General features: G+C 35.9%; 1 protein-coding gene across 7 annotated transcripts; it reads right to left on the reverse strand.

Annotated features, from left to right (window-relative positions):
* Positions 1-5,958: 5,958 nt before the first annotated feature.
* Positions 5,959-20,851, reverse strand: LOC107787908 (uncharacterized). 7 transcript variants are annotated; one of them, XM_075254817.1, is made up of 13 exons: positions 20,552-20,851; positions 19,645-19,799; positions 18,088-18,158; positions 15,419-17,957; positions 15,241-15,324; positions 13,638-13,697; positions 10,672-11,462; positions 10,347-10,594; positions 10,047-10,249; positions 9,855-9,947; positions 9,650-9,754; positions 7,083-7,472; positions 5,959-6,191 (listed from the first exon to the last, which is right to left on the reverse strand). In XM_075254817.1, exons 7-9 carry the CDS (start codon positions 11,459-11,461, stop codon positions 10,076-10,078), a joined length of 1,212 nt encoding a protein of 403 aa, XP_075110918.1. In that variant the 5' UTR covers position 11,462; positions 13,638-13,697; positions 15,241-15,324; positions 15,419-17,957; positions 18,088-18,158; positions 19,645-19,799; positions 20,552-20,851; the 3' UTR covers positions 5,959-6,191; positions 7,083-7,472; positions 9,650-9,754; positions 9,855-9,947; positions 10,047-10,075. The 7 variants fall into 7 exon arrangements, with proteins under 7 accessions (XP_075110918.1, XP_075110919.1, XP_075110920.1 ...); XM_075254818.1 differs by having other exon boundaries at positions 18,088-18,161; XM_075254819.1 differs by lacking the exons at positions 15,419-17,957; positions 18,088-18,158; positions 19,645-19,799.

Here is a 20,851-nt window from a genome sequence, read left to right on the forward strand (position 1 = left end):
ATGGGTGCGACCAATTGTATATACCTTTGTTACTATTGAATATAACTCAAAAAGCTTATGTTCCTATATGCGGTGAAATCAGAAGACTTGATTTCTCACCGACAAGACATTCGGGAGCATGCCCGGGACCCCGAGGGCAGGGGGTCGCAACCGAATCCTCGACCTCGGGGCTCGTCGAAGCGCGACTCAGAGAAAACAAAGAACAAAGCCAGGACAGAGGGGGAAGTCCTCTAGGCACATGGCTACATTTGACAGGCCCGGCCTATACAGAGCCTATGCTAAAGCATCATGTCAAGCCATCCCATCACCGTACTTTGTAGCCGATCCCTACGTACTTGTAGCCGAGTCTCCTCTCCTATATAAAGGGGACTTGCCCCACCTTGTAAGGGGATGATGTTGCTCCATTTCTCCACAATTGCAGTAACATCTCTCTCTCTTTTCTTCTAAGTGGTTCATTCTCACTGGCCCGAGGCCTCCTTAGCATTTATCATTTTCTTACTTGTTCTTCACCGTATCATTTAGTATTGGCAATATAGAGCCTTGCTTAATCATACCTCTAACTGTTATCCCATCCCCGACCATCCCCGATAGTCTAAGATCGATACCAATGCCGAGCCTGAGGTCCCATCGACCATCTCCGAGCTCGGGCAACAGGCCCTTTTGGTTCGATTACTGCCTCGCCTTAACTCGCATTTTATATTTATACTTCACGCTCTTAGGATTAATTGCTTTAACAACTAGCTTGGGAATAGATCACGTATTTTTAGAGTCTCATTTACAAATTTAATTGTTGTTACCATTTTCTTGGTAAACAGTTCCTCTGCCTGAATTATAAACATTGTTAACCTTTGTTAACTAGGTGCCTCGTACCCTTCTTTATCTTGCTTCTTTTTCTTGTTGAAACTTGTATTTATCTTCTTAATCTCTCATTGTCTTTCACCATAAAAGTGGATAGGCATTCTTGCCTTAAGGCTTCTTATCAAGAGGCTTACACCATTCAGTACGCGCATGATCTGCTGAAGACCTCACACTTACTTATCATAAGCATGATACAAAGTCGAGTTCCACTAATTCAACACTTCCAGAGCTATATCTCTTATAGATCATATTTCTAAACGTAGGCATCATTTTATTACGAATAAAAATAGAAGTTCGGGACTTGAATTCTTATAAGTGAGCTCTACCACACGATCTAGAGTAAGAAGAAAGAGTGACAGTCTTAAATGCCCTGTAGCCTCCTACTTATAAGTATGGTGCATGATACAACCATAAACAAGACGCTACTAGACACGGCTTGTAGACCCCCTAGGATAGAACTGCTCTGATACCATTTTTGTCACGCCCTGAACTTGGGGGCGATACTGGCACCCGCGCCTCACGTATCCTTGCGTACCAACTTGCAACTAAGGAACTCTGTACATATGATGTCATATGTTGGACATGGGCCACATTGAAAGACAACTGCGAATGCTGACTAAATATCAATATAAAGCTGGGCCGACAAGGAACATCATCATTACTACAGCTGACAAACCAACCAAATATACGTACAAGGCCTATAAGCCTAACATGCTGCACTAACTAACAGGATATGTCTACAAGCCTCTACTTATGGACATACTATGATCGGGATAACTCTCTGACCTACTCACAACATATATACATATATAAACAAGATATACATAAGACTCTAGACCCGGCAACTCCAAAAGGCATGGAGCTTGCCGATCAAGCTGAACTCAAGCAACACTTATTAACGAGGCCTACCCGTCTGTCTGTCTGACCTGCACGCATGAAATGCAGCGCCCCAAAAAAGGGACGTTAGTAGGAAATAATGTACTGAGTATGTAAGGCAATATACTGAAAGTTGAAACCAAACTAATAATATAATAACTGGAAGTAGTTGGAAGTCAAAGATAATCTAAAGATATGCTTACCTGCTGATACTGACTCAACTCTCTTAATATAGTAAGTAAAATAGATGTTCGGCCATATAAGGCTCGGTATATATATAACTTCTCTGCCATAGTAGGCTTACTCATAGGAGCTCGGCCATACTAGGCTCTATATCTCGACCAACTGGGCTCGCTCATAAGCTCTAGGCCATAGTAGGCTCGGTATATAACTTACCATCTGATCAGAGGTTTCTCAATAGCGGTCTGCCCATCGATTATAGCTCGATGGGAATGAAAATGCTTTTAATACTATCTATATATAAAAACTCTGCTCTTGACTAGAAGAAGAAAATACTCAATTGAATATGAAGTCCCAATATTGTAACTTACAAAACTAGGAAAATATACGTAATTTGCGAGACTAGCCAAATATACGTAAATTCCGGGATATGAATTTTTCTTTATGACTCGTTATCAAACCTATGTAATGATGCGATCATGCTAAAATGAAGTAAAAGCTTAGCCCTAACACACCTGGAGTAGGGAAAACTCCGTATAATATTTTATTGGAAAACCTTCGTTGATTGAATAAAATTTGCCTCCGCTCCTTAGAAATTCATGAACGAAAACTTGTTTCTGGTTCTTCAAAATTTTGGAACGAAACAACCAATTTTGATTTGAGAGGAAAACGTTTCTGGTTCCTTAAGAATTTTAAGGATTTACGTTCTTCAATGTTTTTGAATTCCTTTGGTTCATATTAGAATTTCAAAGGGAAACGCTTTATGTTTCTTTAAAGTATTGAAAGACTAACTTTGTTTTGGAGTCACTTTTGATTCATATGGAGTTTTTGGCAGATAACTTAATCCTCCAATATTGTTTATGCCTAGGTGGCATAATAAGTGACTACTTAGTCACTCGTTATCTTGGTGGCTTCTTGTCACATGTGTTTGGGGATAATTATTAAGTTTTTATCCACTTATTGGTTAATCAAGTAATGTCCCGTTACCCGGTAATTAACTAATTACCCAAAAAATTGAGAATTATTTTCACTTACTTAAAATATTACTCACTTTTCACATACCTTATACACCTTTCTAGCATGGGCATGTCGTACCTTCCATGTCACTAGTCCATAAATACCGAGTATTTTATCTCAGACCGTATTTTACCCCAATATGCCAAACTTGGACGAAAAATTCATTTTTTTTGACTTGCTTCCCCTTCCACCTTTACGAATTTATTCATCACTTGTTAAATAGCATAATCCTTATAATCTCCAAACAATCTTTTACTTGGATTGATGTCAATTACCATACGACAAATCCAACGTACAATACTACATGGTGCAACATCGTCGTAACTTAATACTGCAAAGCATAACATCATCGTAATGTAATACTCTTTGGTGCAACACTGTCGTAACTTAATATTGTGAAGCGTAACGTCATCATAATATAATATTGTTGGGTGCAACACTGTCATAACATAATACTGTGAAGCACAACATCACTGTAGTGTAATATTGCAGGACATAATATCATCGTAATATACTACTGTAGAGGGTAACATCATCGTAATATATTACTGCAGAGCATAACATCGACGTAATACTGCGGGGCGTAACACAAAATTAGAATTTTGGCGTTTTCTGGTTGGTATGTGAGATTTGATATAGGGGTCGGAATGGAATTTCGGGAGTTGTAGTAGGACCGTTGTGTCATTTGAGATGTGTGTGCAAAATTTCATGTCATTCGGACGTGGTTTGGTAGACCTTTTGATCAAAAGCGTAATTCAGAAGATTTTTGGAACCTTAGGCTTGAATCCGATGTGTTTTGTTTGATTCGATATTGTTTGAGGTATTTTTAAGATTGTTATAAGTTTGGATAGTGGTATAGGTCTTGTTGTTGCGTTTGGTTGAGGTCCCGGGGGCCTCGGGGTGATTTCGGGTGGTTGACGGGAGGATAGGAATTTGGCTATGGCAACTAAAGTTTTAGGACTGTTGTCATAACCGCATCTGCGGTTGGGAGGCCGCAGGTGCAACCCTCGCAGATGCGGAAGACCAGTCGCATGTCGCGACCCAAACCGATGGGCTGCGACGGGCACCCGGTACCTTACTCAACCGAATACCAACGTAACGTATCTTTCTTATTACATCATCATATACACGTAACATACGGGCCTAATAGGCCAACATAATCATTTATAAACTCAAAACATAGGCCGACAAGGTTGTACAATCTTTCACGTACACGACATATGTCTACAACCCTCTAAGAATACATAAATATCATAAAGGTCGAGACAGAGTCCCGCCATACCAAACAATATACGTCTAACTCATACTAACCAAACAAGCAACTTCGAAGCAAATGGAGCGCATCAACATCTTCCGCTGAGCTGATAGCCTACATGGAGGGCTCTTGACCTGTCTATCTAGACCTGCGGGCATGAAACGCAGCGTCCCCAGGCAAGAGGAACGTCAGTACGAATAATGTACCGAGTATGTAAGGCACATAAATAAGTACATAAGAAACATGGAAGAAATATAGAGTACATGACTCAACCTGTAAGTCTGAATAACTTTGTAAATCATAAATTACTTTTAACGTCATGTATATGCGTATGAATGTCATGTCATGCATAGGTACATGTTTCATAACATCATCAGCCTCTGAGGGCATCCCATCATATCATATCGGCCACTGTGGGCAAAATCATCATCGTATACCAGCTGATCAGGTGGTGGTGCGTATATAACGTCATAACATTTCCCATATCTCATATACATATATACATACATATATACACGTATATAACGCCGTTTGAATCATATTTACATATATATGCGTATATAAAGTCGTTTGAATCATATTTTAGCCAGTGTGGGCAACATCATCATCATATACCAGCTGATCAGGTAGTGGTGCGTATATAACGCCATAACCTTTTCTCATATCCCATATACATATATTTACATAATACGCGTATATAACGCCATCTGGTCATGGGTCAATGCACATGTATAAATGAGTGAAATGCATGACAAATACATAATAATCTCGATATTCCTTCCGGATGAACTTTTCCAACTGTGTATTATTCTGAGACCCACGAGCAGAAGATAATATATTATGACACATGGAAATTCAAGAACATAATACTTCTATGAGTCATGTATAAAATTTGTGCATTTGCACGTTTCGTTCGTATCGTATGGATCATGCCAAAAGAAAGAAAGGATAGCCTTAACATACCTGGAGTAGAAAAAATCCGTATGATATTCTTGAGAAGGTTTACACCGTACTCCAATTATTCAAGGAAAGTGTCTGGAGACCTGTGTCTCAACCGACTAAGTTTCCAGCAAAAAGAAGATCACTCACTGTTTCTTCCTTAGACATTTCTCTAGTGCAGCTTTCCGATTTAAATCTCATCTTTCTTTTCTATTAGGTTGTACTTTATCAAATAAGCCATTTCTTTGTCCAAAATGTCAGGTGGCGGAATAGACTTACACTACAGCATTTTAGGCCTACAACCACCCCTGAGAAGTGTGGCCTAAGATGTCAAGAAGTGTAGCATTTGGGCAAAGGCAACACTTTACGATTTTAGGCCACGATTTTTAGGGGTGGCCTAAAGTACCGTAACCTTTGACTATTGGCCACGCTTTGTAGGTGTTGCCTTAGAAGCCACACTTTAAAAGTGTGGACGATACGGTACAAAGGCCACACTTATATTTTCTCATATAGCCACGCTTTTATGACATAAGGCTACACTTATAAAGCGTGGTCTTTGTCACGTTATAGGCTACGCTTACAAAGTGTGGCTTCTAGAGCAACATGTATCATTACCAATGCCAGATTGACAATCCCTATGGCCACACTTTCTAAGTGTGGCGATTTTGTCTACACTACAAAGTTATTTTTTAAATACTTATATTAGCCACAATTTTGTGGTTAAAAAACTATATTTGTTTGCATCAAGTTCTCTCTCTCTCTCTCACACACACACACACAAACACACACACATATATATATATATGAAGCATTAATTTAAATGATAAGTAATAGAATAAAAATAATTCAAATGCATATACTTGAAATAAATTTCAACAAAAGAAACACACTTTGTGTACTATCTATAGTAATAAAGTTCACTAGCAAAGACCTCTACAAAACCAAATGTACTTATATTTATAGTGTCAACAAAAATAAACATCTTGTTCAAAAGGCCTTCACCATTCACTTTAATGATTCAAATTGATTTGTGGCCACCATTTCCAATTGCATCATCCGTATTTTCCTACACATTCAAAATGAAATTAAAAATTAGGAAGAAACATATATAGTATGCACTGGTTATATCTTATCTTACTAAGAACTAAGTGAGTAGTTATCTCTGACTAGTTATCTGCATAGAGTAAGAGTGAGTAGATATATTACAAAGATTGATTTTCATGGCACATGTTACTAGAACTAGTACAAGATCTCAAAATCACTTATCCATTAATTTTCCACATTTCCCTATTTGGGAAGGATGTCACTGCTCCAAATTTAATGTTTAAAGCTTTTCTACGATCGCTTCTCACGAAATATATAAAAATTAGAAGGACAATTGACAGACCCTTCACAAGGATTGGAATACTCTTGTCAAACACAAATCTTTGACTACTTCCTATCGCTAAGAAGCTCAAAGCCTCTACTTAAACATAATCTCTGATACTACAGTTTCACCATTTTTATTCTATAGTGTTTTCTTTTCCTCTTTAGAGCACATTTTTCAGTTTAAATTTGGTGATGGTAACTAAGTTTACAATGTCTTATTTTATAGCCTATTGTTCAGTGCCTGTTACAAGTCAATTTTACATGCTTAACAATCTTGATATTTTCTTTTTGTGCCTCAAATCATTGCATTAAACCTTGTGTGCTTATTAAGAAATCATTATACATGAACTTAAAATATTTATAGATAACACTGTTCCAAAATGATCTCCTCAAAGAAATAAAATACCTATTGAGATAACAATAACCAACTCTGCAAATATTTTTTCTATAGTCTACTTTCAAATATTATGACCCCTAGAATCTTAGTCATGACAATAATTCAGCTTCCTATCACACATTTATAGAAAGTATGATTGTGTAAGTTACTTAAGATTGAGGTAGTTTTAATGGAATTGTAAAATATAAATACCTTTTCAATACTCGGGGCATGAGTTGAGCCAGAAGAATGTTGTAGATTTTTGCCTCTCATAGCTCGTGCACTACTTGCATCAACCGGTGAAGGAATATTAGATCCAACACACCCTTGTATATCATGAAAATCTAGTCCAGGGTTATTTTTCACCAATTGACTAAAAAAACATCGCATTTCTTCCCTCATCATTTCCTTCATTTCTTCCTTCAGAGAACTTATTTCATTGGCATGCTTTTGTTTAAGCTTGGTGATTTCATCTTTTTTCAGGGAGCTTGTCGTCACCGATCTACCATAGCATCTAACCCGACCAGGCTGCTCCTTTCCAAATACAGCCCTAAATGCATCATCCGCTGTTTCTCCAGAACTTTGGCGATTCTGAAGTTCAGACTGTCAAAAAAATATTATTACACATCACTTACAAGTCAAGATAGATCGAACACTAAAATAAGTTTTAACAAGTCAAGTAAGATTAAATAAAAGTTTAACATACCTCAAAATTTAGCCAAGAATGTCAATAGATTTTTCAGTGACAATGATCATAACCATTTTAATATGAAGTTTCCAATAAACAGAACTGATTTTTTTCCCAAGTACCGACATTATTTTGTTGCCAAACTTCTGCATATTATCATGTTTTCCTCTACAAACCGGTGGATAAATTTACACCTTGGGACAACCATAACTGAATTCACCACAGCATATTTGCAAAAACTTCCTTTATAGGCTCTAAAAATTATTTTATAATCACAAGGACAAGGGAATTTCTTACCCCCTCAAGCCTCCAAAAATAAAGAATAAAGCAACTGATGGGATAACAAGTATCCAGAAGAGAAATATTAGCCCCATAGCTGGAAAAATCTTTCACCAAATGAAAAGTTCCATAAAAGTCAACAAAGAAAAAAAATAGTTGTATCCTACATTTATAATCAAGATTTTTTTTGAACCATCTAAACACTTCCACGGTTACCAACCATATCTGAACGTAACCCTCTAGCTATCTTTCAGGTCCAGCTACTTCTTCTGAATGCCTTGAAGAAGCAAGAAGAGTGAATGCAGCCCAGAAAAGAGAAGAAAGCCTAAGGAAAACAGCAGCTAAAGCAAAGAAGAGATTGAGGTGGCTACTGATTTTTTTTCTGACTCAAAGATGATTGGCGAAGGGGGCTATGGGAAAGTTTACAAAGGCAACCTTGATCATACCCCTGTTGCCTTCAAAATTCTTCATCCTGATGCATCACAAAAGAAAGAGGAATTTCTAAGATGCACATCCCTCTCTCCAGCTTCAAGTTATGGGAGAGATGATTAAAAACATCAATTCAACATCAACATATATAGCGCTGTCATGAACAGGCTGTTGGGAAAAAATACAGTGGTGATTTGCGTCTATTTTTGAAGGAGAAGAGGGCTTTGAAAGAAGGTGATGGAAGGGTTGGAGAGCAGATTAATCCTGCAGCTGCTACACAGGCTTCAAAATCACATCAGGGGGATCATGAGTATGCTGAAAATCCGTTTAAGACATCACATGTAGCAACTGTCGCTAATACTGCTATAGTTCCTATTGAAACAGCTTTTGCTAGATTTTCATAGGATGTAGCTGTTGCTGGGCAGAGTAACTCATGTCTAGTCGCTATGGACAATGTTGTGCTTATGAGGAATAATCAAAAGAAGTCGGAGGATGTGCAAAATCTTTAGAAATCTAAAGTCGAGGTGCAGCGACAAGTGGAGGTTAACGAGCAGGCTGGTGTTGCTACAGGTCCAAGTGCTGGACAAAAAGGACAGGGGCAAACTAATGTACAACAGTTTGCACATGAGAAGGCAAAAGCTGGTGCAACAGATGGTGATCGACCTATTGTTACATTGGGTAAAACAACTGATAAATCAATAGGATGTTACTCAGCTAATTGCTAATCAATCTACTACTGGTGCACAAATAGCTCTTTTGAAGGACGGAAGCGAGCAGGTTGTGCAAAAGGAAGATTCACAAGCAGCTGCTGAACCTAAAAGTGACAAGGAGGATCGTGAGATTGCTTTGCAAGCTGAAAATTTCAGCAGTAACGGGGAAACTGCTGGATATGTTACTGGATCAAAGGATGTTAAATCTAAGGATGATGGAATAGCAAGGAAATCAACTGGGGAATACTGGACAATGGTGGTTCGAGCTTCTACTAGACAAAATACATCTCCAAGTCGGCAAAACAGCAGTAAACAGTAAGTGTTACAGGTGATCGAATTACTGTCTCAAAAGAATTCTGCTCGAATTCCTTTGACGCGCTTTTGAAATCTACTACAAATCAACAAGTATCTGCTCCAAGTGGCTACTTCTGAAACAAATAATATCATCTACTTCTGAATATTTATTTTCTTTCCACATTTATGACTCACAGATACAGAATGGAGAATTCTGTGCAGGCAACATCATATTAAAAATCTTGTGCAGGTATAATCATATTATTTGAGAAGGGTTGACAAATATCTAACATCTTGTACAAATAAAACCATATTAAAGAAACACATTCAGTTAAAGAGAGAAAATACAATAACAAGACTTAACTTGCAGCATGACTTACTATTGCAACTTGAGTATTCGTATGAACTTCCTTCCCTTTCTTTGTACGAGTTGTAATAAACATTTCAGACTTTGAGGGTTCCTCGTTGTTCTCTTTTGTTGCGCGCTACAAATTACATCAAAGAAGATATAAAAAACATCACTGTGTTCCGATAAAGTACAAAAAGAAATGAAAGTCAGATTACAAAGTGTCGACTAAATATTACCAGTGTCACACGCACTCTTGCAAAATTAATAGGTCCCATTCGATGCCTCCACTTTTGTTTTTTCCTATTTTCAGAATTTAATTAGCACATAGCCTAACAACAAAAGAAGCATATTAATTAATAAATCAAAAAGGAAACAATATATACCGCAACAATAGGTAGAAAATGTAGAAATGCACGGTTTAATCTTACTTGGACATCTTCGTCATCCCAATACTCAATCAATTGACGGAATTGAACTTCGGGTATCTCATTGGGACGATTTTGTAGCATTTCGTCAATAGTAGAATTTTATCAAAATATTTCTTCTTAATATTTCTCTTGTGTCGCTTCCAAGCATCACGAAGACCAGTCATTACCCACTTCTCTCCTTTGGCTGGAATTAAGAACTTGGACTGCAAAACAACACACAAACATATATATATATATATATATATATTCTTAGCAAGAAAAATACAAAAAATATATAATTGAAAAACTAATTATTCTTACATTGACATATTCCCACATTCGTTGCTTAATATCCTTTGACACAGCATGCCAACTAGTATGCAACAAGGGGATAAATCTTGGATTCCTTGCAATTGTTTCTAAAAAGTTGGTCAAATCAGACACTCTCTTGTCAGTTGGTCCAACTGCTTGTCCTTTATCATATGTCACCTCCTCTCTTTCTTCAAAACTTCTTGCATGAATATTCTTACATGTTGTTTGCCCTCGAACTCTTTTCTTCTCTAATGTCCCTAGATTGATATAACAAGCAAGACATAAGAAGAAAAAAATCAAAATATGTAGAATAATTATAAGGTTTAAGACATACCACCGGCAGCACCATCGATGTTCATGTCCTCATCTCCAATAAATTCATCATCACCAACTTCATCTTGTGCAGCAAAATTATCCAATTCTATTTCACGCTCATCAATAATAGGAGAGGACATAAATCTGACTTCATTTTCTGGGTGATTATCAGGATGTTTTTCACCACCAACTTGTATCCCATATTTTTTTAGAAATTGATTAACACTCGTCGACGGTAGGACTAAGTTTGTCTTTACCGTTTTGCAATTTTGTACCTCCTGAATATCAAGTTGTTTCTCTCCTTCACCTTGTATTCTTCTGAGCATATGTAAAGTGTTAGGATCTACCTTTGCAGATGATTGGATCATGGATGTGGGCACAGGTAATTTACTCATTCCTTGCTTTTGAGTGGGCTCCTCCGATTGAATTGACCTTTGTTTAATTTGTCCTTTACTTGCAATATTATGTGAAGTGTTCAGATCTTCCCTTGAAGATGATTGGATTGATTCGTACACCGGTAATCTATTCCTTCCTAACTTTTGAACTGACATATCGGATTGAGTTAACCTCTGTCTACTTTGTCCTTCTAATGTTGCAGGCATACAATTCTTCCTTTTAACTCCAAGTAATGCATGCTCTTTAGCAGCTTTATCGTTGCGATCACTTGCAAGCTTTTCTCTCTTAATCTGAAATTTTTTGGCTAGTTCAGCACTTGATCGGTATTGGAAATCGAAACCTATATTCTTTATTGGACTTTGAGCTTTGTTTGGATTCGGAACTTTTCTCTTAAGAGCTGCTGCTTGATTCATCCTACATACCAAAAATACAGTATGTGAGAAAGTAAATATTCTAGAAATTAGACATATTTAAGAATATATATACAACTGCAACAATGCATCTCCATTCAAATTTGTTCAATCCTGAGAGATGGCTCAAAGATGGAGTTTTCCAAAATGCATCTCCATTCAAATTCACTGCTTTTCAGGTATATGTAATAAATTAAGTCTATGACCATAGCAAATATGGCTCAAAGATGGAGGACCCTCACTGAAAGTGTTTGAGCAGTTTTCACTAGAATGAAACTGAAGGACTGAAGCTGGAAATTGCAGCTGAACAGTCCAGTAAATTGCAGTTGAACCAGCAGAAATTAAGCTCAAACACTAGTCAATTCCTTAGTCAACACCCTCCAAATTCAACCCAAGACTGCAGCAAAAATCTAGATGAATTTCAGCCCAAAAGAGACTCACAACTTAACAAAAATCCTTCTCAAACTTTCAGCAGCAGAACTATTTCACCTAAGCAACTGAAACAGTGCCGAATTTGCACGCAAAATACTGCTCAAAGATGCAAAAAATGTAGCTGAAACTATGGAGAAACAGTGCAGAAAAACAACAGTCCAATTTAGCAGAGAAAATAGCGGCTCAAACATCAACTGTAACCCAAAAAGAATGGCGTTCCTTTTCCACTAATCAAAAAGTAGCTAAACAAAATCACATTAGCAGAGATAACAGCTGCTCAAATAGGAGAACGAAATGTATCACATTATGCTCAAACATCAACTTTACCCACAAAAAGAACGAAGTTTCTTCTCCACTAATCAAGCAAGCAGTTAAACAAAATAAAGCAGAAGCAAAAAATATATCACATTAGCAGAGATAATAGCTGCTCAAATAGGAGAGCAAAATGTATCAGAAAATATAGCTGCTCACATTAGCAGAGATAATAGATTTTCAAATAGGAGAGTGAAATGTATCGCATTAGCAAAAAAAATGTAGCTGCTCAAACATCAACAAGTCTATTAGAAGGTCGATGGAATTGCACGTGTTTATGGATTGAACGAGATTCAAGCTGGGAAATGGTTGAATTTGCCAGCAGTGTGAAAGGAATAGTTACCCCAAAAAGAACGAAGTTTATTCTCCACTAATCAAGTAAGTAGATAAACAAAATTAAGCAGAAGCAAGATGTATTAAATTAGCAGAGATTATATAGCTGCTGAAATATCAACTTTACCCTAAAAAGAATAAAGTTCCTTCTCCACTAATCAAGCAAGTAGCTAAAAAAATTTAACAGAAACAAAATGTATCACATTAGCAGAGATAATAGCTGCTCAAATAGGAGAGTGAAACATATCACATTAGCAGAAAATATATAGCTACTCAAACATCGACTTTACTCCAAAAGAACGAAGTTCCTTCTCTACTAATCAAGTAAGTAGCTAAACGAAATTAAGCAGAAGCAAGATGTATTTATTATATTAGCAGAGATAATAGTTGCTCATACAGGAGAAGCAAAATGTATCACATTAACAGAGATAATATAGCTGCTCAACATCACCTTTACCCCAAATGGAATGAAGTTTCTTCTCCACTAACGAAGCAAGTAGCTAAACAAAATTAACATGGACATATCTTGAATACAATTAACTCTAAAGATAGCTAGTACTACAATACTAAATTTCAATTACTTGCACAGTATAGAAATCACACTCAAAACTCCATATTGTCCTTCTAAATGAAATGCCATCATTCCTCTCTTTAAAAAAAATGTGTAGCATATTTTCTTTTCTTTTTTTGATAAGATAAAATTTATTAATAAAGGTACCAAGAAGGTACTCAAATTACAACAAAACAAGACAGACCCTACAGCAATCTCTGGTTACATATTTCCAAGTGAGTCTAAAAATTCCATATACTGATCAATACTCTCTAGAATACTCCTTTTACACCAAAAAAACAGATTTTGCATACAAAGGTTCCTGACTCTAGAGATGTTCAGATTGTTCAGAAGAAGGTTATAGCAGCTTTTAACAGAGAACTTCAATTCATTGTTCGCTTTCCAGATCATAGAATCCTCTTTATCCTCTTCTACCAACAGACATCCAACAGAAAGTATCTATTTGACCTTATTAAACATCCTTTTGACAAAGGTTCAAATCACTAAGCCTGTTGTTATCTCAAACATCAACATAAAATGGAACAATGATACCTGTTCAATATCTCTTGGTTCCTTAAAATTGGTTAGTCCAATATCTTCTATGTGCACCACCTGATAATAATAAAAAATAAATATGTATATACGTTAAAACATGCTCCAATACTCCAGGTAATAGGACAATACAAATTCCGAAGCATAATTTCTACTTACTCACATTCACTTCTCTATTCAAAACTAGAGGAAATTCTCGATCCACATATTAACAATATGGTTCCTCAGAAGGACACATTGAATAACCAATCATGTAATTTCTAGTGATACCAAAAGGGACACATTGAAAATACATGAGTAGAAAATATATGTGCACATCAAAGAAATCGATCAGCAAGAAAATATTCAATATTGAACTTGACGAAATAGACAACATCAATTTAAATCTAAAGCAACAGTCTTTAATGTGTCTCTAGCTATTAATCAAAAAATGGCTAAGCTATTTTCTATTTGAATTAGAAAAAAAACTCATGATGTGTCTTCAAAATCAAACTCTTCATCCGATTCAATTTCAAGTTGTTGTGCTAGAAATCCTTCTGGAGGTACATCAAGAATAGTTGCTGGAACATCACTCCTTACTAAGGTAACTTCACCATTATCCTCCGGTATAGATGGGCCAGCCAAATATTCAGATGGCTCATTTTCATAACACTGTGTCCTCAGAAGGACACATTGAATAACCAATCATATAATTTCTAGTGATACCAAAAGGGATACATTGAAAATACATGAGTAGAAAATATATGTGCACATCAAAGAAATCGATCAGCAAGAAAATATTCAATATTGAACTTGACGAAATAGACAACATCAATTTAAATCTAAAGCAATAGTCTTTAATGTGTCTCTAGCTATTAATCAAAAAATGGCTAAGCTATTTTCTATTTGAATTAGAAAAAAAACTCATGATGTGTCTTCAAAATCAAACTCTTCATCCGATTCAATTTCAAGTTGGTGTGCTAGAAATCCTTCTGGAGGTACATCAAGAATGGTTGCTGGAACATCACTCCTTACTAAGGCAACTTCACCATTATCCTCCGGTATAGATGGGCCAGCCAAATATTCAGATGGCTCATTTTCATAACACTGTGGGGCATTAGATTCAAGTTCATCACTTATGCTAAACAAATCTCTCGGGACAGTCTTCATGACATAATATTTATCTTGATCATATGGATCTTGCACATAGAAGCATTGGTGTACTTGAGATGCTAGGACAAAAGGCTCATTCTGATAATATTTCTTATTGAAGTAGACATAAGTAAGGTCATAAATATCTTCTTCAACCTCATACTAGTCGCACTTAAATAAGACAATCATAAAATGGCCATAATAGTCTAACTCAACTATATCAACTATTCTACCATAATAAGTCAAATTTGCGTCAACCGGATTTTTATCTTTTGAGCTTGCAAAACTTGTAGTTTGGGCGACTAATGTAACACCACTATTTTGTGTTTTACGTCTTGCATCACGTTGCCTTGTATAGAATCTATATCCATTAATGAGATACCCAGAATATCTTTTAGCAATTGAATTTGGTCCGAAGGATAATTGCTTTATAAGATCGGGCACATCCTCTTTCAAAGAACGAGTTTCAAACCATTGAGAGAAGTTTTGACTATGCTTCTTGGCCTTGCTCCATTTAGATCCTCGTCTCTGATTACTAACCTCAACCTCATATTCTCTACACAACAAGTATTTTTATTTGTTAGTAAAATGATCAATAAAGTAATTTAATAACAATCTACATAAATAAATGCTATAAGTGATTAAATTACCTTATATATTCTTGAACTTCATCACAATTGTTCAATAAGTATATATGTGCCTGATTTAGTGACATGTCATCTAAAACAATTGGATCACTCTTTTTCGCTCCTAAAGGATAACCTGTATTAGGGAACAAACTAGAAGCTTGTGCATTAATTGAATCATATTCATCATTGTTTCGGGGTCTTCGATTAAATCGAGTTTTTACACCTCCATGTAAGTATCTAGAGCATAAAGTCAAACACTCTTCAACCAAATATGCCTCAGCAATAGATCATTCTGGATAATTTCTATTGCGAACATATGATTTTAATGTACACATATACCTTTCAGGAGGATACATCCATTGATTTTGAACTAGACCTCCCAACCTTACCTCATTTGCCAAATGAATAGGCAAATGAATCATTATATCAAAAAAAGTTGGAGGAAAAATTCTTTCCAATTGATTCGTTGTTTCTCTAATCTCTACTTCCAAGCAATCTAGCTTTTCCATTGTGATAACTTTTTGACATAAACGGCGAAAGAAAGAACTTAGACGAATCAAAGGGATAGCAACATGATCAGGAAGTATGCTTTTAACTGGTATTGGCAACAAGTAATGTAACATGAAGTGGGCATCATGGGTTTTATAACCGGATAATTTTCTTTCATCTAGCTGCACACACCTAGATATGTTGGAAGCACTACCATCAGGTAGCTTTGCGGTCTTTAAAACACCACAGAAAACGGATTTCTCACCACTAGTCATTGAGAAACATGCTTTTGCAAACTTTATTCTCTTGCCATCCTTTGTATCCTTTGGTTGAAGGTTCTTCCTAATGCCCATTTTTTTCAGATCATAACGAGCATTTGCATGATCCTTGTCTTGCCAGGAATGTCCAAAAGAGTTCCAATTACATTATCTACTATATTTTTCTCTATATGAATTACGTCAAGGTTATGACGTAACGAATTGTGCTGCCAATAAGGTAATTCAAAAAAAATTGACTTTTTTTCCAAGGGCCATCATTTGTTCTCTTTCGCTTCTTCCCAAACACATTGTTAAAATTCTATAAGCTATTAAGCACATCAGTTCCCTTTAACAAAGGCGGAGCAGGCCTAAATTCTATTTTTCCATTGAAAGACCTTTTATTAGATCTCCAAGGATGATCCATAGGCAGAAAAACACGATGATCCATATAATACATTTTTCGACTATGTTTAAGATAACGAGAATTAGTGCCATAATTACAACAAGGGCAAGCCAACTTTCCCTTTGTACTCCAACCGGATAACATAGCATATGCAGGAAAGTCACTGATTGTCCATAAAAGAGTTGCTCGCATTTGAAAGGTTTGATCTCTTGAAGCATCATATGTTTCTACCCCGGACTCCTACAAAACATTTAACTCTTCTATTAATGGTTGTAAATAAAAGTCAATGTCATTTCCAGGTGATCGTGGTCCAGGTATAAGCAAAGAAAGCATTCAGTATCTGGCTTCATGCACATCCAAGGAGGCAAATTATACACCATTAAAATAACTGGCCATGTGCTATGAGATATGCTCATGGTCCGAAATGGATTGAACCCATCACTTGCTAAGCCAAGTCTCAAATTGCGAGAATCCTTTGCAAATTCTGAATGCAATCTATCAAAGTCTTTCCATGCTTGCCCATCAGCAGGATGCCTTAACTTTCCATCTTTAGAACGCTCCTCGTCATGCCACCTCAATGTATCTGTTGTCTTTGAGCACATAAATAGCCTTTTCAGTCTAGGAATTAATGGAAAGTATCTCAAAATTTTTGCTGGAACACGATAACCTTTTTTGGAAGCCTCAAGATCGCTATCTACTTCAGGATATTTAATATGATCCACAAACATGACAATATTCATCATCCTTATGATCATTCCTAAATAGCATGCAATCATTGGGACATGCATCAATTTTTTCATAATCAAGACCGAGATCTTTTACCATAGATTTGGCTTTATTGTAGGATATAGGAATGTTCAAGTCAGGCATCGCCTCTTTTAATAGCTCTAAAAGAGAAGTGAAAGACACATTGCTCCATCCATGTAGACACTTCAACAAATACAGACGGATTGTAAAAGATAATCTAGAGAATCCTTTACAACCAGGATATAGTTCTTGGCTTGCCTCGTCAACTAAGTTACAGAATTTATTGGCATCTTCATTTGGGCCTTCATACACTCCTCCAGCATGTGCAACATTTCTAAATTGATCATTCAACAACCCATCAATATCATCGTACGAGTAAACATTATCATCCATGTTACAATTAGCATTCATCGAAATTTCCCATTCCCCATGATTAATCCATCTTATATAACCTTGAACAAACCCATAACATATTAGATGATCATATACTACATTCCTTCGAGTCCAACGAATATTACAACACTTTGCACATGGGCATTGAATTTCTTCACCTTGAGGATCTCCATAAGAGTAAGCAAAATCTAAGAAAGATTGAACACCCTCGATATACTCTTTGCTATACCTTGGTAAATCCATCCATTCCTTGGATGGAACATTTGAATTCCTAAAAATAAAATTTATTAAATCTTCAAATATATAATCATTTAAGCATTAATTATATGGTAAAACTAAATCCTAAATGTCAAGAATAAATCTGTAAAATCATGTGTTGTACAATGATAGGACTTTCTTACCTAGTCATGACACTTAAGCTAAGCCAAATACAACTTTAAGTCAACCACAAATCTTTCAGAGCGTGACTTATCTTCTTGGATAAAAAAAGTAAAATTAGGATCCACAAAACAAAGACAGAAAGTAATAAATTCTAAACCAAGTTTTTCATGAAGATAATATAATAGTTCCGCGCACCAAAACGTTTCATGTGCACTTTGGCAAGTATAGTGACACCTAAAAGGTGTTTTGTTCGTACAAATATTATATAATTAAAAGAAGTTAAGATATAAAAATCTAACTAGCTATTTCTGATTTCTTCAACTCAAAAGAAGAAACTCCAGAACTAGTCATATTTTAAAATTACTAAAAGGTAACTTTGATAGAACAATTTACCACATTACATTTTGACAGAACAATTAGCAAAGAATAAGCTTCACAACTGATTTTACATTTTTGGTTCAAAATGTCAGATCAAAGAATCTGTTATGCTATTTGTGTAGTATCTAATAATTTGATCACATTTTGTTTCTCTTTTCTTGATGTCATTATTTTTGGTCCACATTGATATCCCGGATTTTCTTGATGCGGAATTATATCTAACCAAGTCAACTAAAAGTGAAAACTTTAGTTGACAATCCAATACCAAATTAGTGTAGTTCACTCAAGGTTGTTAAATTGATACTTTGATCAAAACGGTACAACTAAAAGTTCTTTTCATATATGTTGGCTGCAAATTTACCAATACTCATTAGAATTACCAGATTGATCCCTTGTTGTAAACTTAAAGGATCATATTCTTATTATGTTTGAAGGAATCATTTGCAACGTTTGATGCATGCCAGCAATATGTATTGGTTATTATCAGTTAAACAATACTGCATATTTGGAAAATCTAAGGTTGTTTTAATACTTTGGAGATAAGCATCACTGCAGGATAATAACAACAATAAATCAAGGAAAAACTGAATTTGAAACTAAAAGCTAACCATCAATTGAATGAAAGAGCCAGTTTAATCTATTGAAGACATGACCGGTCCAATGAACAATCTATTGAACACGTTACACGCTAAGAAACTTCTGTGATGAATTAACATTGGCATTTCAGAGCTCACTCATGCAGTTGTGAGGTAAGAAAGAACCTATGATATTCACTAGTTTAGCTTAGTATATTTGAAGCTAGAAGGCTACTGAACTTTCTCAGTATTGGAACCATGCTTTACTGTTCCAGTAACAGTTATCTCAAGTCATGCCATAATACTGGATTGAACAATAATGATGAACAATTCTGGAATGTAAAGGCAAAATATACAAATATAACCTCGGGGACCACTTAATTATTGATGATAAATTATCTGACTTATCACAATAAAGGAAGATATAAATTCTCTGCTAACCTGTGTCGCACTTAACACATTTTAATTTCTCTTCTGTTTAGGAAAAAAAAAAGAAGTTAGCATATCAAGGGCACAAGCAATGTGCTACTCTACAAAACTTTTGTGCTATTCAAAACAAGAGCTTCTCTATCGTACATTGTTTAGATGACATTTAATTTATAGTTGATGTTTCAGGGTCAGTACCTGCGCAAAACTACAGAACTCATCAATGCATTTTGTGAAATGAATCCAGTTTCAGGCCATTTATAAGACTGCTGAGAAGTTGCAGGAACAATATATTCCCAATAGACATTACCACCTTGTCGGCACTAATTTTCTTGTAACAACAATAGTGTCACCTACAACAATAATCCCATAACCAAGAAAGAGAGCCCATAAACTTTAAATGTTGGTAGTCATTATTGTCTAAAATATTTTCGTAAGCTTGTTCTTAAACTTATTGTTTTTCTAATTCTATGGTTTCCCCTGATGTTTACAGATTCTACTTTATTACAAAAGTTGAATCTACTAGGAAGCCAGTTGTTTCTAAATTGGTCGACAAATGATCGGGCACTAACATAGAAACTAGAAGTGCAGCACATCAGTCATATTATACTAACAAACTCAACTGCTGAGTAGCGTTTATGAATCTGCAACAGAGTTTGCAATACTATGTAACACCAGAACAAAAAGATTTCATAAACTTATGATTACAACCCCTACACCTTCCTCCGCTCCCCCCCCCCCCCCTTCCCCTCCCCTCAATATATCACTAAGAAATCTCAAATATTCAAAAGAATGAATGTTGTACCAGAAACTTCTGGTATTCTGAGGCGCGACTGACATGGTAAAAGAACAAATCAGCCTAAGACGTACTGTACGTCAGATTAATCAACAGGAATAGGACAATCAAAAGATAACAAAGCCAATTTGTAGAATTAGGCTCACAAATCTGCTAGGATTTTAAAATAAATTACTAATCTTTGAGACTAGAAGAGGAATAATTAATTTATAGTTCATTTTTTTTCTGGAATAAGTATCAAATTAGATATGAAACTACAGCAATCAGAGACCATAAGATGGTAAAATATTGAAATAGAAGAGCACCAACCTGAGATTGAAAGAATTCCCGTTTCTCTAGTTTTATTTATTTCTTCAATCAGCCGGAACGAGGAAGGTGAGAAGGTGCAAAATAGTACCTAAGAGAAAGGGGAAACGAGAATTCTTCTTTTGAGACAATAGTTTGAAAACAAAAACACTACCCAAAGTAGGGTGGAGATTCGTCAGTACGTAGTATTGAAGCCAAAAACCCTAAACTAATGTATCCATAGAGATTTTAGGGAGGAGAGAGATCTTTTGCCCTTTGAAATTGAAAAAATAATATTTCACCTAGAGTAATATCGTTGGAGGG

Source organism: Nicotiana tabacum, chromosome 6 (genome assembly GCF_000715075.1).
Source record: "Nicotiana tabacum cultivar K326 chromosome 6, ASM71507v2, whole genome shotgun sequence".
NCBI classification, from domain to species: domain Eukaryota; kingdom Viridiplantae; phylum Streptophyta; class Magnoliopsida; order Solanales; family Solanaceae; genus Nicotiana; species Nicotiana tabacum.

Bases quoted from the DNA above. Each gene is read 5' to 3' on its own strand.
- LOC107787908 (XM_075254820.1), bottom strand. From the start codon at position 11,461: ATGAATCAAGCAGCAGCTCTTAAGAGAAAAGTTCCGAATCCAAACAAA. The intron at 10,595-10,671 runs GTATGTCTTAAA...ATATCAATCTAG, and splicing joins CATCGATGGTGCTGCCGGTG to GGACATTAGAGAAGAAAAGA. The intron at 10,250-10,346 runs GTAAGAATAATT...GTTGTTTTGCAG, and splicing joins GAATGTGGGAATATGTCAAT to TCCAAGTTCTTAATTCCAGC.